Raw genomic sequence first — 17,846 nt, 5'->3', positions numbered from 1 at the left:
TTGGCTATAGAGATAGTGGATGCATTGGTTGTCATTTTCCAAAATTCCATAGATTCTAGAATGGTTCCCATGGATTGGAAGAAAGCTGTCCTGGCAAAGCCACATGATCGCTCATCCTGCTTCTCTCTGGTAATGGGAAAGGAAATGTAGGCCCTTCTACCATAGAGAGCCTCTGTGAACTGCCAGATGCAGCAATGGATAGCAAACTGCGAGATGTTAGCTATATCTCCTGTTGTAGACTGGAAGGAACTGCTGGTGAAGAAATTGAGGGCGACAGTGACCTTGCCTGTGACTGAGAGAGCCGTGGTCGCCCTCATCTGAGGTTCGCGGTCAGGTTGCAGGAGGTGGCAGAATTCTCTTACCGCCTTCTTGCTGAAGCAGCGCCTTCTAATACACTGCTCCTCACTAAATTGGAATACCCCAGGACGGTAAGGACTCCTGTTGAGAGCCCTGATGGCCCTCCTCTTCCCTCTGGCCAAAAATTCAAATATTTGTCGCTGCCTCAGCTCCTTCCACCATAGATCCTGGAGGGCGAGGCCGACTGCCAGTACAACCGCCATAATGATACCAATGGTATCACTTTGATATCTTTTCAGAATAAATGTCACTAATTTTTAGCAGCCAGAACACTCGTGAAAGTAACAAACCTTTAAATTACTGAATTCAGCTGTTTCACAATCTCAAACTTACAAGGAAGCAATGAAACAGCAGCAACCTGAAAGCTGCGACTGATCCCTTTAAATAGCGCCCCTGGAGCTGTCTTCCACCTGAATCACGCCTACACTTCCTGTCGTTGTTGGGGCGAGGAGCAAAGGCAGGGGGCACTAACAGAGCATTGCACACTCACTGACATCACCGTCTGTTTGGTGCTAAAGGCCCATGCACTAACAGTTAGTAGCGGCGCTAAACTGATTTTAGTGCATGCGCTGCATTCGCCGTGTCCCAGCGCTAATGGATTAGCACGCTGTTAACATCTCCGCCATGCGCTAATGGGAGGCGCTAACCTACTAAAATTCTCCCCTTGAATTCGAATTCGAAGGGCGCGATTATTGGCCGGGCGCAAACTTTAGCGCCTGGTGCTAATTATCGCCTCCAGCTGCAAACTTGGCTTTTATCACCCTGGAGGTGATTGGAAAACTAAATCAGGCGCTGCACACCTGTTTTAAGGCGCAAAGGCTGAGGAGTGAGGCCCTAACTCAGAGCGTTGGTGAAGCTCATGTAATGTCAGTCAGCGATGGAACACAGACACACTGTCACCAGCCAGTTCTTAAAGGAGTTTGGGTCGATCTTGCTCTCCATCCACACCCTGCTCATTGCAGCCTTGAATCTCGGCCTGGAGAGACCTGTACATCAAATCTGTTGGAAAGAACAAAGGAGGAACCCAGGGAAAGAGCTCAGAGTGCAGCCCCCATATTCTCCTTTAAATCAATGTAAGGAAGATCAAATCAGAAAGAACCTGCAAAGTGCTGCTCAGCACCCAAAACTCCTCAGCACAGCTGTGAATATCTCCTGCAGCCTCTCTGTCTCACTCAGAATGTGCGGTGCAAAAATCTCGCTTACAAAAAAAGTCAGGAAGCGGTCGCCTTTAAATAGCGCTCCCCTAGTCCCTTCCCGACTACAAAACGCTCCCCTCAACCTATTGTTGCTAGTGGCAGGCTGTAAGACAGGGGGCGCCACTCAATATCCGTCTTAAGGTGCTAACGGGAGGCGCAAACCAGTTGAATTTTCCCCCAATATTGAGGCTGTGGCGTGGAGTGTGTATGTGCGTGTGTGGTGGGGGGTGGGCTGTGTAGGGGGTGGGTGTGTGGGTGGTGTGGGCATGTCAGTGTGTGGATGACGGGATGTCCATTCAACCCAGCTGTCCTGGGTATCGAACAGCGGAACCTCTTGCCTGTACAGCGAAAGGGTGAGGAAATTAAATATTCTACACTTGCAACATGATTAAGAAATGTTATCGTGAACTGCTGTGGAGTTCAGTGATGAAATAATTTAATGTTTGGATAATGAAAGAGTCGCTTCCATTTGGACCTGTTTCCTACATCATAGAAAGAGCAGCAGCGTAAAGGGCGCAATTAAATGCCCATCTCTCGTAAACAGCCCTAAATAGCAACGATTGACTTCAATATCATTCTTTGTGCCCAATGTAATCGATACCTGTTGGCTCACATAGTTCACGCTCTTCCCCGCAATGAAGCAGGTTAATCTTCAATGCGCCTCCACTGTACGTACCAGTTCGCGCTCCCAGACCATCGCCTGCCGGGAGTGCGGGTAGTGCAATCTATCCTCTGGGCGATTCCTAGCTCTCTATAATGAACGATAATATTGATGCCATTCTCTCTCTAAAGAAAAGCACTCCCTTTTAAAACATGGAATTAAAAGCTGCAGTTTTTAAAGTTATTTTGGGGAGAACTAGTTTGCAGAACATTTTCATCAAGTATTGTTTATTGACTTGCTGGTTTTAAAAATGAGTTTTCCGTGGGCGATGAATGTTAAAAATGGAATCGAATTCACTAAAGCTTGTGTTCATAGAAGAATAAGGAGATATGCGATCCACCACAATCTCTGCTCGCAGCCTCCAGCTGCCTTATTGCAATGATGATTGAATCACTGTAGCTTGACATGTCTTTCGATTGAACAATAATCAATTCTTCAATGACGCATTGGGTCAAATTGAACTGTTTAGTTTTCCAATGTCTACCTTTCAGGATTGCATGAAATTCAATTGGTCGTCATTTTAACAGATTTTTAATAGTGTAATGGCTCTGTTAAATAGCAGCCAATGGAATTTCATGTGAACTCATTCAGCGTCCCCATGCTAAGAGAGACAACGTGATTTCAACTCAACATTTCCTGCATGTCGTGACCGAGTCGAGTATTCAAAAATATATTGGCTAAAATTCACTTTATGCAAACGTCAATCAGATCAATTCCAAGGCTCCAATGAACGGCCGGGACGTGACAGAAATTTGCATAAATTATAAATGACGTGATAGCCCCCTGTGTAAATGCTTTTAAGGAGAGGTTTACAAGGTGCCGGTTCATTGGTTCGTGCAGGGAAACATTTTGTTCTGACACTGATTTTTTAAAATCTAAAAAATGAGTGAGTGCCTTCGTGTTCTCGTCGCCCTGATGTTCTGTTTGCAATGTAAGTAGAGGGCTGTAAAAGTCTTCAATGTTCCTGTTCTTTTTATTACGCTGGTCGGGTGCAATACTTGAGCTTAGCCGGTCTGAATTACAATTATTTTCCACGATTTTACTGAGGGTCACTTATCAATATTTTTTTTATTTCTCCAGCTACGAACGCGGGTATTGTACTGACTCAACCACCGTCCACTTCAACTTCACTGGGAAAAACGGCCACAATCACTTGCACCCTGTCCGGAGGCAGCATGGGCAGCTACTACACGAGCTGGTACTGGCAGAAACCCGGCAGTGCCCCTGTCTATGTTTGGAGGGACTATGATTCGAGCAGAGGTTCGGGGATTCCTGATCGATTCACTGGATCCAGGGACACGTCAAGCAATGTCATGCATTTAACCATCAGCAATTTACAATCCGGGGATGCCGCCGATTATTACTGTGCTGCCTGGGATACCAGTGCTGGTGGATGCACTTTCGGGAAAGGAACTGAACTGAATCTGGGCAGTAAGTAAATTTTTCGCTGTGTACGTCGGGGATTCTTAAAGTGTGAGTTTTCATTTGTTGGCTTAATTCTGGTGTAGTGAAAATGCTTTCGAACATACATTTCTAATTCTCCGATTCCCTCTTGGTGTTTAGAGTGTTTCTATTCTGTTTGTTAAATGCTCAGGAAACTGTCGCACAATTGCAATGTTATGGATGAAGTTCCAAATAATTATTTTTAAGTGGGTGGAATTCAGCCTGCACCAGTGTAATTATAATGTATTGGTGATTTGAAACATATTCGTAAAGTAATGGTCAATCTGCATGATACGGCATTAAAACATATCTGGATACTTGTGACTGGCATACATTGTCCTCGCGCTGTCCTTCGTGACTCGCGTAGAGCTAAAAAAAAAATGCTATAACGTGAAATATTTTATAGTTTCCCGACACGGTGCCATTAAAAATTCCCAATCAGAGAGTGGGAACGTGTGTCATTCGTGCGACATTCTCAGTATTGTAAGTCATGTTAGTCATAATTTCACTAGTAACAGATAATTGTAAATCATAGTGATTGGGTTAGAAATGTTAATATAAGTTACAGCTTTTAAGAAGTTGATGTTCTTTTTTGCAGACAGGGATATTAAAGTTATCAGAGATAAAATGTGATTAGAAGTTTATTGCCTTTGGAAATACATTATGATTGGAGACGGCCATATGCTGTCTTGTATAGTTCTCAGTTTTTAAGGGAACTGGGAAATATTGACTGAAGAGAGATTAGCTTAATTAGGTCAAATGATGCGTCCTGGGTAACTATGGTCTCCTGGAGCTTGTTTGATCCCCTTCAAGAGTTTCAGAGAAATTTCCCAGAGCATTCACGGAATTGGCCACATGTTTTTCGCCGTTTTGGCTACCAGAAGATGACAGTACGGAAGGGTGAATGAATGGATATCCTCAGCAACTTAGGGTCTGAAACTCCTTTCCCATCTTTCTATTCGTATATTTGAAGCATTGTAATAAACACCAGTGTTTGATAACGCGCCGATATTATAATCACTGACAGATTCGTTACCTTCGAATCCGATTAATTTTGTATGAATAGAACCGTGGGATCAGCATTTGAATTTTTATTTAATTCCGTCAGTAAAAAAGTATAACCCTACAGGTAATCCGAGAGACTCAAACGGCATTTTTATTGGAATATTTAGCTACAGGCTGTATTATAAATTGTTCCATTCAGCTTACACCTGGTGCAAGTTAAATTTCAAAAGCAATTTTAACAGAGTAGCAGATTATACTTTCAAACTATTTGCACGTCTGGCGGTTGCTTTGTCTCAGTTGGTAACCTTCTCACGTCTGGATCAGAACGTTTTAGATTTACGGCCCTTTTCCAGGCGTTACATCGGAACATAGGAACAGGGGAACACTCGGGAACCCCTTGCGCTTGTTCCACCAGTCGATTGGATCATGGCTGATATGTACCTCAACTCCATCTAGTTGCTCCCTATCCCTTGATACCCTTAGCCTACAAAAAGCTATCGATCTCAGTCCTGAAGATCTCATTTCACCCAACAGCCTCAACCTTTTTGGGGCAAGGAGTTTCAGATTTCCACCACCCTTTGTGTGAAAGAGTGCTTCCTGGTTTCACTCCTTAATGCCCTAGCTCTACTTTTAAGTCCTTGGCTTTATGTTCTGCATTCCCCCATCAGAGGAAACAGTGATATGCAGGGAGTGCGTCATTCAAGGAAATGCCTTCCTTTGGATAACGCCATAAAGAGGAGTTCCACATTCCTGCTCAAGGGGACGTTCACGATCCCGTTGCATTATTCGAGGAACAGCAGAAAATCACTGCCCATACACCCACCGCCGCCTCAATCATTACTTTAAAAGAAAGGGATCTGTGTCTGTAGCTTCTTGCTTTGATTAAGTTTACTGTCACTGCGCTTCAGAGTAATATAAGTGAAAACTGATGTGGTGCTATATAATGCTACTCGTTATCCTTTTTATATTAACATAAACAAGTAGAAGCAGCTGATCTTTCTGCAGCAGATGTTTCCTCGTCTGACTAGGCAGCTAAAAGCCGAAATACTGGGTAGCGATTACATCAAACAGTGTCTCAAGCGTGACTCTGCCAGGTGCAATTGTAGCCCCAGCATTCAAATTATAACCGACTGAAAAGATTGAACAGACTGGGGCCCTGAATCATTGAACATGTTGGGCGGTGACTTAATAGAGATCTTTAAATTTATGAAATGGTTTGATAGTGGAAACGTAGGAAAAACGCTTCCACTTCAGGGGAATTTCAAAATCAGGAGTCATCAATTGTCGCTAATAAATCAAAGAAAGAATTCTGGAGAAACTTATTTGCCCTGAGAGTGGTTAGAATGTGGAACTTGCTCCGACATGGTGCAGTTGAGGCGAAATGCTGAAATGCCTTTAAGGGGAAGCTCGATAAGTACATGAGGAAAAAGGGGATAAAAGGATATGCAGATAGGGTTAGATGAAGTAGGATGGGAGGAGGCACGTGTGGAGCATCAACATCGGCACAGACCAGTTGGGCCGAATGGTCTGTTTCTATACTGGATATTCTATGTAATTTCATGTAATAATCCAAAAAAGGTTGGCGCCGTTGAGCGTTATTAAACTTGCATAGTAATATTCTTAATAAGTTTGGACTACAGTTAAAAGAAAGGAAAACTGGGATCTTCAGGTTTAATCCAAATAAGAGTGAATAGTCTTTCTGTTTCCTGTTTTTCTCGATGCACGGAGCTCTCGGTTTTTCTTCAATTCGTTATATAGTTTTCTCGATCAACGGACCCTATGTGATTAGTTCAAGAACATTATTATTCTCCCATTGTAACATTCTTAAGCTTGTACAGTTGTACCAAATTTAAAACGTTCAAAAAGTAAAACGTTGAATTTGGACTTTTCACATCCAATTCAGAGTGGATCTTCACAGGTTGTTTCTCCTTTTCTTTGTAGATCCGCGGGCTCCATCGGTGACCGTCCTTCCGCCTTCGTCGGATCAAATCGCAGTAAAGAACACGGCGACCCTGGTGTGTTTGGTGAACGGATTTAAACCGGGCGCTGTGGAGATTGAGTGGACTGTCGATGGCAGTGTCAAAGGGAATGGTGTTGAGACCAGTCGGGTCCAGCAGGAGACGGACAACACGTTCAGTGTGAGCAGTTATCTGACTCTAGCAGCCTCAGAGTGGAACTCGCACGAGCTTTACTCCTGTGTGGTTAAACACGAAACTCAGGCAAACCCGCTTCAAACAAGTATCACCAGATCGAGTTGTATCTGATTCAAGAATCTTATGTATTCGTCTAATATCCCATCAGTAAACGTTCTTTGAACAAAGTTCGAAATTAAAGGTTCATTTTTTTCAGTTGAATTGCTGTATTTCATGTTATAACAATAAATATGCAGTTAGTTTGTTTGCTTGATTCCACTAGCTGTACCCAAGAGTGTGCCGAGTCTGCAGTCATCATACCTTTACTGTCTCATTGCAGTGTAATAAAATGATTGTTCCACTGTCTCAGATGATGTTATTCTTTTCTTGCTTTAGTTCTCTCCGAATTTATGACCATTTTTTAAATGTTTAAATGTCGAGGTTCCACTCTTTGTAAACTTTTTCAAATTTACATTAAGACGCCAAACTCTCGATCGAAATAACGATTTTACAGAACGGATGGGTGACGGGATCGAAATATAACAACCTATAAAATGCTAAATTCGGTTTGTATATTGATTCAACTACATTGCGTCTGTGATTGCGTTTAGGATTCTCCCTTTTTCTGAATGACCTCTGAGAAACTAAATAAATACCAAATAACGTTGTATCATGTCCGTTGGAAAAGATAAATCTTAATCGGATTTCCAGTAGAATGAGAATAGAACCTGAATTGAAAAGAGAACGCATAGAATCCTAGAATTACGCTGCACGGACGGAGGCCATTCGGCCCATCGGGCTTGAGCCGGCTCTTTGGAAGAGCTTGTCCAATAGTCCCATTCCCCCGCTCTTTCCCCATAGCCCTGCAATTTACTTCTCTTCAAGTATTTCAGCGCCATCTCTGAATTCATGCTACAAGTAGTTAAAGCGTGATCAGAGACATCCACGTGTTAGAGTTTATTTAGAATCCATTTTAATTGCATTGACCAGACGCATAAGAACACGAACAGTACAAATGCCCCTTTTTGTGCAAAATGCTTAGTGAACCAAAGGCATCGCTGTGGAGTGTTAGAATGTGTACTAATTTAAAAGAATAAAGGGTGAGCAGCAAGGACTGTGTGTAACTTGTCAAGAATTAATAACGCAACTAGAACAATGCTGAAAACATTGTAATAAATTAAAAGACATTGTGCAGGAGGAGGATAAGGAGTACCAGGGGTTAAAGTGAGCCATTAAACATTAGACCAAGGCTCTGATGCCGTTAGGTAAAGATACCTGAGCTATTCACATCAAGTGTAACAAAAGAATTGGGAGACAGGAGAAATAAATTAAAAGCCCACAAGGCTGTTACCCAGACTTCCACCGTGCTAGGCTTGGTTGAAGTCTCTGACCGATGGGCGATTGTATTACTAACATTGTGGGGGTACATGAACCACCTCCCCTGAGCGAGTAAACAAGGTGGCACAACAGGCGCACCAATGCAAACCTAACGAGAAATATCTCTTACTACTAAATGAGGATTTAAATCATTAGAAAACTGGGATAAGTAGTCAATATAAGAGATTGAAAGTTGAAGTGAGAGAACAAGTATAAATAAAGGAGAAGAGGATATCCCTTTTCTACCGGTGACACGGTCCACATCAGGAGCTTTTCTTGTTTCAATGTAGTTTCTTTTAAATTTCGCTGTGAAACTTCAGTCTGTAGAACCATGCCCGTGGTGGCTCCGTCCACTTTTCACAGTCGCTCTCTAAAGTGTTAACCCTTTGTAGACCTTACCTTAGTTACCATTAAGATTGGTACAAATATTTAAATCCTGTAAGAGCTATTTTTTCTCATGTTTTACATTGAATGGATAGGCAACGAAACAATCCACTTGGGATGAAGATAAGCTATATTTTAAACCCGAGGTCAGAACTACTGCTATCTGTAAGAGTAGTTATAGTGAGCAGAATAGCCAGCATAATATTAAGTTAGGTCACAGCAGTTTTAGAAGAGGTTAATGGAATTAAGTTAGTCTCCGAGCACAAAGGGACAGAGAGATTAGCACCAACGTGTGGGAAGTTGCACTGTCTGGAATGAGGTTGGGAGTTTGAAAGAATACTAGTCTTTCTCTGTAATAAATATCTATAAGAGTTAAGGAAGTGAAGGCCATGAGTGAAGAATGTCGTTGAGCAAAAAACCAACAGCGATACGAGTATGCATGCGAACATGTGAGGTGGAAATTACACTGCATATTGCAATGATGTATTAACAAAATGTAACAGGAACGGGTTAACATACCAACATTAAGCATAAACCACGTAGTTAGTCCTATAACCCTCCTATTTCTTATCTGCATGCTGCCCCTCCTCGGTATCATCAGAAGACACAACATCACGTTCCAAAAGTATTGTGACGATACCCAGCTGCAGCTCACCACCTCCTCTTCCAATCCCTCCACTGCCTCTGTGCTGTCAGACATCCAGTCTTGGCTGAGCAGAAATAACCTCCAATTAACAAGCGTAGTCTATTAAACCTGTCCTCATAATTTAACTCTTTTTGCCCCAGTATCATCCTGCTGAAGCTTCGCTGCACCCCCTACAAGGCCAATATATCCTTCCTGAGGAGCAGCGCTGAGAACTGACTACAGAAACAACAGTTTGGGTCTAACCAGAGCTCTGTACAGCTGTAACATAACTCCTACCCATTTCTATTCCAGCCCTCTTGAAATAAAGACCAACATTCCATTAGCCATTTACATTGGCCCAGAAATTCGGGTCGGGGCCTTCCCGTGGGTGCAAGCCCCCGGCCTGCACTTACCCAGCGCACTGGCCGTTGAGCTGTGGGCCCGCATGGGATTCCGATCCTGGGCCTCTTCCAGCTGCCGGCGCGCAGTGCTTGCATATCCCAGGGGCGCAGTTAGTTCGATGTGTCCCCTGGGATCACGTGAGCCACGGAGAGCCAATGGTAGCAGGGAATGCTTCATTCATAAGTTTGACAGGAAGAGCTGTCAAAGGTATAAATACTATAAGTCGCAAAACATCACTAAAACCTCAAATAATTTTTGCAAAAAACATCACATTGTTAAAATAAACTATAAATTACATGAAATAACTATTTTAAACAATAATTTAAAATTTTGAAAAAAATAACTTTATTTTCTAACGGCGCTAAAAATAAACTTACCTTGCTTTAAAGTATTTAAAACTAATAAACCCATGGAAAAAATGTTTTAATTTAATTTAATTCACCACTTACCTTGTAAAAAGCAGGCCTTACGCCTGCTTTTTAAAATTATAACTTCTGCAGGCTTACCTTCCCGGGAAAACCTGTAAAAGAAATGAAGTTTGATGCGCAAGCGCAGCCTCGTCTGTGCACGCGTTCAACCTCTGAACTTCTTCGTTCAGAGGAACGGAAGTGCCGGTTTCCCACGCATGTGCAGTGCATGCAGGAAACCAGCACTTCCATTGGGCCTACGGGTGAGTACCCCTTGCGTACTCACCCGTGAAGACCCGATTTTCTGGGCCATTATCTTTTGTAGCTTTAAGTGATTTCTATACTTGGACCGCTAAATCTCTCTGCTCATCCACAGTTCCTAGCTTCTTGCCATTTAGAAAATATACTTTCTTAGTTCCAAAGTGGATGACCTCATACCTTCCTGCATCGAACTGCATCTGCCACCGTTTTGCCCACTCACTTAATTTATCAATTTTCCTTTGCAAATTTCTGCTCCCATCTCTATTGGCCCTGAATGTGCAGTCGGTATGCTGGGGTACTCTCAGAGTACGCCATGATACCGCCTTTGAAACTGACTGCAATTTCTGAATTTCATGCCTTAAATCCCAACCGTGCGATCTTTCAAGTTCCGACTCCGCATCAGCTTCGCTGTACATTTCATCTACCCATTGATATCAAAGTGCTGGTGAAAAGTCGGGTTAATTGCCTACCTACTGTGCATTAATTACGCTGGATTTTTTTTTACGGCTGGTGCAAATATGCGCTTCAGCCAAGGGTTGACGGTGGATAGGCAATGGCAAACATTCAAAGACCGAATGGATATGGATGAACTACAGAATTTGTTCATCCCAGTTTGGCATAAAAATAAAACAAAAAAGGTGACCCAACCGTGGCTAACAAGGGAAATTAGGGATAGCATAAAGTCCAAGGAGAGGGCATATAAATTGGCCAGAAAAAGCAATAACCCTGAGGATTGGGAGCAGTTTAGGATTCAACAAAGGAGGACAAAGGGATTAATTAAGAAAGGGAAAATAGAATATGAGAGTAAGTTTGCAGAGAACATAAAAACTGACTGTAAAAGCTTTTATAGATATGTGAAGAGAAAAAGATTGATGAAGTCAAGCGTAGGTCCCTTGCAGTCAGAATCGGGGGAATTTATAATGGGGAACAAAGAAATGGCTGACCAACTAAATACATATTTTGGTTGACATCGGTAGTGGGGAAAATGCTAGAGTCCATTATAAAAGATGTAATAGCAGAGCCCTTGGAAAGCAGTGACTGGATCAGACAAAGTCAAAAAGGTAAATCATGTTTGACTAATCTACTGGAATTTTTTGAGGATGTAACTGGTAAAATAGATAAGGGAGAACCAGTGGATGTGGTGTATTTGGACTTTCAGAAGGCTTTCGATAAGGTCCCGCATAAGAGATTAGCGTGCAAAATTAAGGCACATGGGATTGGGGGCAAGGTATTGACTTGGATAGAGAACTGGTTGGCGGACAGAAAGCAAAGAGTTGGAATAAATGGGTCGTTTTCTGAGTGGCAGCCAGTGACTAGTGGGGTACCGCAAGGATCGGTCCTAGGACCCCAGCTGTTCACAATATATATTAATGATCTGGACGAGGGAATTGGATGTAATATCTCCAAATTTGCAGACGACACAAAGCTGGGGGGGGAGGGTATGCTGTGAGGAGGATGTCGTGAAACTCCAGCACGATTTGGACAGGTTGGGTGATTGGGCAGGAACATGGCAAATGCACTATAATGTGGATAAATGTGAGGTTATCCACTTTGGTGGCAAAAGCAGGAAGGCAGATTATTATTTTAAAGGTAATAGTTTGGGTTGAAGGGGAAGTGCAAAGAGACCTGGGTGTTCTTGCACACCAGTCGCTGAATGTAAGCATGCAGGTGCAGCAGGCGGTTAAGAAGGCAAATGGTATGTTGGCCTTCGTAGCAAGAGGGTTCGAGTACAAGAACAAGGATGTCTTGCTACAGTTGTACAGGGCCTTGGTGAGACCACACCTTGAGTACTGTGTGCAGTTTTGGTCGCCTTACCTGAGGAAGGACGTTCTTGCCATGGAAGGAGTGCAGCGAAGATTCACCAGGCTGATACCTGGGATGGCAGGGATGATGTATGAGGAGAGATTGGGTCGATTGGGCTTATACTCACTGGAGTTTAGAAGATTGAGAGGGGATCTCATCGAAACCTATAAAATTCTGTCAGGCCTGGACAGACTAGATGCAGGAAGGATGTTTCTGATGGCCGGGGAGTCCAGAACCAGGGGTCATAGTCTAAGGATAAGGGGTAAGCCATTTAGGACTGAAATGAGGAGGAATTTCTTCACCGAGAGAGTGGTGAACCTGTGGAATTCTCTGCCACAGAGGGTGGTGGAGGCCAGTTCATTAAGTATATTCAAGAAAGAGTTGGCTATATTTCTTAAGGCTAAAGGAATCAAGGGATATGGGGAGAAGGCAGGGACCGGGTACTGAATTTGGATGATCAGCCATGATCTCATTGAATGGCGGAGCAGGCTCGAAGGGCCGAAAGGCCTACTCCTGCTCCTATCTTCTATGTATCTATGTAGCCTGTTTGCGCCATGTAAGGGGCTGGGGGCTGAGAAAGGGGGTTCGCACCAGGTAATTGCAGATTTCCTACAGATGTCGGTGGTGTAATCCTTTGCTATGAAGCTGACTGCAAATTCAGGGCCATTATTTGATGTGCCAACTAGCTAATTTCGTCAGCAAACTTACCTATTCTTTTTTTCGTTTTATGCGATCGGGACGTCGCTGGCAATGCCAGCATTTATTGCCCATCCCTAGTTGCCCTTGAGAAGATGGCAGTGAGCCACCTTCTTGAACCGCTGCAGTCTGTGTGGTGATGGTACTCCCCCCACAGTGTTGTTAGGTAGGGGGTTCCAGGATTTTGAACCAGTGACGATAAAGGATCAGCGTTATACTTCTAAGTCAGGATGGTGTGTGACTTGGAGGGGAACTTGGAGATGGTGGTGTTCCAATGCACCTGCTGCCCTTGTCCTTCTAGGTGGAAGTGGTCGCAGGTTTGGGAGGTGCTGCTGAAGAAGCCTTGGTGAGTTGCCGCAGTGCATCTTGTGGATGGTACACACTGCAGCCACGGTACACCAGTGGTGGAGGGAGTGAATGTTTCATGTGGAGGATGGGGTACCAATCAAGTGGGCTACTTTGTGTTGGATGGTGTCGAGCGTTTTGAGTGTTGTTGGAGCTGCACTCATCCAGGCAAGTGGAGAGTATTCCATCACACTCCTTACTTATGCCTTGTAGATGGTGGGAAGGCTTTGGGGAGTCAGGAGGTGAGACAATCGGTCAAATGTTGCCTTGATGTCAAAGGCAGTCACTCTCACCTCATCTCTGGAATTCAGTTCCTTTGTCCATGTTTGGACCACGGCTGTAATAAGGTTGGGAGCCGAGTGTTCCTGGCGGAACCCAAACTGGGCATCAGTGAGCAGGTTACTGGTGAGTGAGTGCCGCTTGATAGCACTGTCGATGACACCTTCCAACACTTTGCTGATGATTGAGAGGAGACTGATGGGATAGTAATTGGCCAGTTGGATTTTTCCTGCTTTTTGTGGACAGGACATACCTGGGCAGTTTTCTGCATTGTCGGATAGATGCCAGGGTTGTTGCTGTAGTGGAACAGCTTGGCTAGAAGTGCGGCTTGTTCTGGAGCACAAGTCTTCTGCACGATAGCCGGGATGTTGTCGGGGCCCATAGCCTGTGCTGTATCCAGTGCGCTCAGCCGTTCCTTGATATCACGTCTTTTATCGATTTTTTTAAGTGGACACGTGTTACATTATACTAATGCTGTACGTTATTTGAAATATTCATCGGGATATAAAATTATAAATCGAACATGGTATAAATCTGTCGCTGTTCACAGAGCTTTATTTTAACATTCCTTTCATAGTATCCAGTTCTGTTTCGCTTTTGTAATTAAATATTTAAATACCAATAACATCCTCTTTAAACTGGGTCTTTACAAGTGAATGCTACACAAACAACTGGAAACATCTAGAACCACAAACAAAAGCAATCTCCTCTGTTGCCTGATTGGGTAAGAGTCAGGAAGTGAAAGGAGCACCGCCCCACGTGATCCCAGGCATGTTTACCCACAACAGTGCGATCCTGGGACCAGTGGACCAGTAAGCTGCACACAACTCCACAGCAAAACAATACAAGTTCGCGAATTCCTACAGATTTCAGTGGCGTAATCCTTAGCTGCAATGCCGACTGCAAACTCAGGGCCATTATTTGATGTGCCACCTAGCTAGGTTTCGTCAGCAAATTTACATATACAGCTCTCTATTCCTTCATCCAAGTTGTTTATCCATATAATGAAAAGCTGCGGCCCCAGTACAGATGCCTGCCAGACACCTCTCGGCTCATTCTGCCAATTTAAGTACATACGATTTATTCCTAATCTCTGTCTATTACCTCCGGACCAATTCCATGTCAAAGCCAAAAGTTTCCATCCAATTCCATTCGCTCTCACTTTTGTCAACAGTCTCTTAAGTGGAACATTGACAAATCACGCCTGTACTCACCGAACTAATTTGGCTGCTGGTCCACCAATGTCTGGATATTTAAAATCTCATCCTCATGTTCAGGTCCCTCAGTGGTCTCGCTCTTCCCTGTCTCTGTAACATCTTCAAGCCACACAACGCTCTGATAATGCTGCACTCCTCCAACTCTGGACTATTGTGCATGTCCCACTTCCTTCACCCCACCATTGGAGGCAGTGCCTTCAGACGCCTAGGCCCTAAGCTCTGAATTACCTCCCCGAACGTCTTTGGAACTTCACCTCTCTCTCCTCCTTTAACCCGCTGCTTACAAATTACCTCCTTGACTAAGTATTTGGCTATTTATCCTAATGTCTCCTTCTTTGGCTCGGTGTCAATTGTTTAAGCTCTTGTAAAGCTCATTGGGTTCTTATCCTATATTAAAGGTGCTACATAAATGTAAGTTCTTATTGTTGTTGATGTTATTCTATAGATACTGAGAACAAAAATAAAAGTAGCAGTGACCCCCTGAGTGACAATCACTCCTAACCTGTCTCCATTTGCAGAAACATGCACTTACCCTGACTCTTTGTTTCCTGTCCTCAAATAACTTTCTATCCATGTTGCGACATTTCCTCTTATACCAAACGCCTAAATTTTCTAACACGCCTTCTGGAAATCCATGCACACTACATCCACTGAATTCTCTTTCTCTCTATAATTAATTCAATGGATCCATATTTTGTATGTGGGAATATTACATTGCAAGCCTGTCACATGCCCATTCTTTATGTCAAAAGAGCAGTCAAGTAGTTTTTAGTACCACAAGTGAGTCCTGGAGTCGATTTGCGGGGACAACTTGACAGTGACGTAACCAAAGCTTCCTGAAGGAGGGAGAACCAATGTGATGAATTCCATCCTATTGCCATTGTATAGAGATAAATAGAAGAAGAATAAACCTACTGTCTAAAAAAGTATACATAATTCATAATGTACTGTATGTATTTAGAACTGGGACTGGGCCCACGAATACAAAACTAAATGCTACCCGGTTCTTGCATGTTAAGCTTAGATAAAGTCGTATTTGTATTGGACGATCACACAATGTTAATATGTGAATTATGCCATGAAGGCACAGTCTGGGAGGTGTGAACAATATTGCACCATGTATCATTCAAGTTGGCGATCAAAGCTAACATTAAACCATTAATATGTGTTTCTTGTGCCCGTATCCTAACTCGCATAATTCCCGTTCACCCAGCACCACTGTGCTCGCTGACCTACATTGGCTATTCATCCAGCAATGTCTCAGTGTTAAAATTTTCACCTTTATTTTTAAATTCCTCCATGGCCTCACCCCTCCATATCTTTCTAAACTCCTCCAGCATTACAACCGCCTCAGAACTCTGCACTCCTCCAAAAACTTGAGCAACACCGATTTTAATCGCTCCACCATTGGCTGCGTGCCTTCAGCGGCCCAGGCCCACAGCTCTGGATTTGCCTCCCGGAAACTCTCCGCCTCTCGACCTCTCTCCTTCTTTAACATTCTCCTTAAAACCTATTTGACCAAGTTTTTGGTCACCTGTCGTAATATCACCTTTTCATAATCATAATCATAATCAACTTTATTGTCATTGTTAGTGCACAGGTGCAGTACAACGAAATGTAGGCTTACGGCTCCCGAGAGTGTACATTTAGATTAAGACTTGGTGTCAAATTTTCCTTGATAGCGCTCCTGTGGAGCACCTTGGAACGTTGTGGCACTTTAAAGGCACGATATAAATAACATTTGGAGGTTTAACGCTGGCTGCTAAGGCCATTTAGAAAAAAATACGTCAGCCGCCATTTTGGGCATGGCGGCAGCGCTGCCGATACCTGCGCTCGCAGCAGATATTTAGATTAGGCTGATTGTGACATCAGTGTGTCTGCATCGCTCAATTATACGCCCGATCAGCAGTTTTCACCTTCGTAGTGCCACTTACTGGTCTATGTAAATCACAACCAGCTGACCAAGCGTCCAGCAGCAGTAAGGAGGCTCCAGCAGCGCTACTTAAAGGGATCATCATCAGCAATATGCAGCTGACATGGTTTTTCAGTTTGACTGACCCTGTGTAACTTTCTGCAGCTCGTGTACCTTTCTCAACTTGTTTCAAGTTCCTGAGGTGACAGGGAGCGTTGGTAGAACGCCTTCACTCTCATTTACAGGCTTCTACTCACACCACGTACTCACCGTCATGGGGTGCTCCTTGCAGTCCCCTTCATGCTCGAGTATCTTCCAGGAGGGAGCGGAGGCAGTAAAGAAGAGAGGAAGATGCATTGCCACATTATTTATGAGGCTGGTCCAGTTAAGTCTCTGGTCAATGGTGACCCCCAGGATGTTGATGGGGGTGGGGGGGGGGATTCGGTGATATTAATGCCGTTGAACGTCAAGGGGCAGTTGTTAAACTCTCGCTTGTTGGAGATAGTCATTGTCTGGCACTTGTGTGGTGCGAATGTTATCTGCCACTTATCAGCTCAAGCCTGAACGTCACCCAGGTCTTGTTGCATATGGGCATGGACTGTTCCATTAACTGAGGAGTTACGAATGGCAGTGTTCAGGAAAGATAGAAGAAATACAGGATACCCCAGGCAGGGCAGAATTGGAACACCAGATCAGTGAATTGAATTTGAGTGAGGAGTTGAACCAATAACCTGGAGTTGGCACAGTTGGTATAGTTCGAAAATCAGATGTCGAAATAGAGTTTTCTCCCTCTCAAGGGGAGGGAGGCTTTTAGAAATTAGGAGTGCCTAAAAACATATATGGTTATGCGAATGTAACTGTGACATAAATAATACTGTGTTTAAAAGATTGTATGCTTCTGCTCGAGACAATATAAGGGGTTAATGTATAAGTTGTGTCTTGCTGGAACGGCGTAAGTTTCGTTTCTTGGAAAGCTTATATTAGAATCGAGACAAAGTGTTGTTAGTTAGTTAGATCAGTTGATGCATAACATCCCACATCGGAGCCCACAGCATGACTTTGCCTGCCAGGCTAGCTGTCTGTTGTTTGTAAGTTAGGGTTTTGACTTTGTTTAATGTGTCTTTAATTTGGTCAATGAAGATCCAACCTATGATTCTTCCATTATTACTGATAACCATATTATAACGCTAAGATAGGAATTGGAGTTCGTTTAACAGAACTGCTTGCAAAGATATGTAAAAGTTAATTCGTATAAGGGCATAGAACAGAGGATATCTATGGGAATTTAATGGTTCATTTCATGGTACAATAAACAGATCATGAAATTAAAGAGTTAGTTTGCAC

General features: G+C 43.4%; 1 protein-coding gene across 1 annotated transcript; it reads left to right on the top strand.

Moving 5' to 3' along the window:
* The first annotated feature begins 3,025 nt into the window (after positions 1-3,025).
* Positions 3,026-7,160, top strand: LOC147104547 (immunoglobulin lambda-1 light chain-like). Its single transcript, XM_085961945.1, has 3 exons — positions 3,026-3,145; positions 3,295-3,645; positions 6,604-7,160. Exons 1-3 carry the CDS (start codon positions 3,097-3,099, stop codon positions 6,924-6,926), a joined length of 723 nt encoding a protein of 240 aa, XP_085818071.1. The 5' UTR covers positions 3,026-3,096; the 3' UTR covers positions 6,927-7,160.
* Positions 7,161-17,846: the final 10,686 nt, after the last annotated feature.

The sequence above is a fragment of the Somniosus microcephalus genome, chromosome 19 (assembly GCF_052327205.1).
Source record: "Somniosus microcephalus isolate GS21.2 chromosome 19, FLI_Smic_1.0, whole genome shotgun sequence".
Lineage (NCBI taxonomy): Eukaryota > Metazoa > Chordata > Chondrichthyes > Squaliformes > Somniosidae > Somniosus > Somniosus microcephalus.
Note: the sequence above shows the minus strand (reverse complement) of the source record. Positions and strands in the feature narration are given on the sequence as shown.

Bases quoted from the DNA above. Each gene is read 5' to 3' on its own strand.
- LOC147104547 (XM_085961945.1), top strand. From the start codon at position 3,097: ATGAGTGAGTGCCTTCGTGTTCTCGTCGCCCTGATGTTCTGTTTGCAA. The intron at 3,146-3,294 runs GTAAGTAGAGGG...TTATTTCTCCAG, and splicing joins CCTGATGTTCTGTTTGCAAT to CTACGAACGCGGGTATTGTA. The intron at 3,646-6,603 runs GTAAGTAAATTT...TTTTCTTTGTAG, and splicing joins AACTGAACTGAATCTGGGCA to ATCCGCGGGCTCCATCGGTG.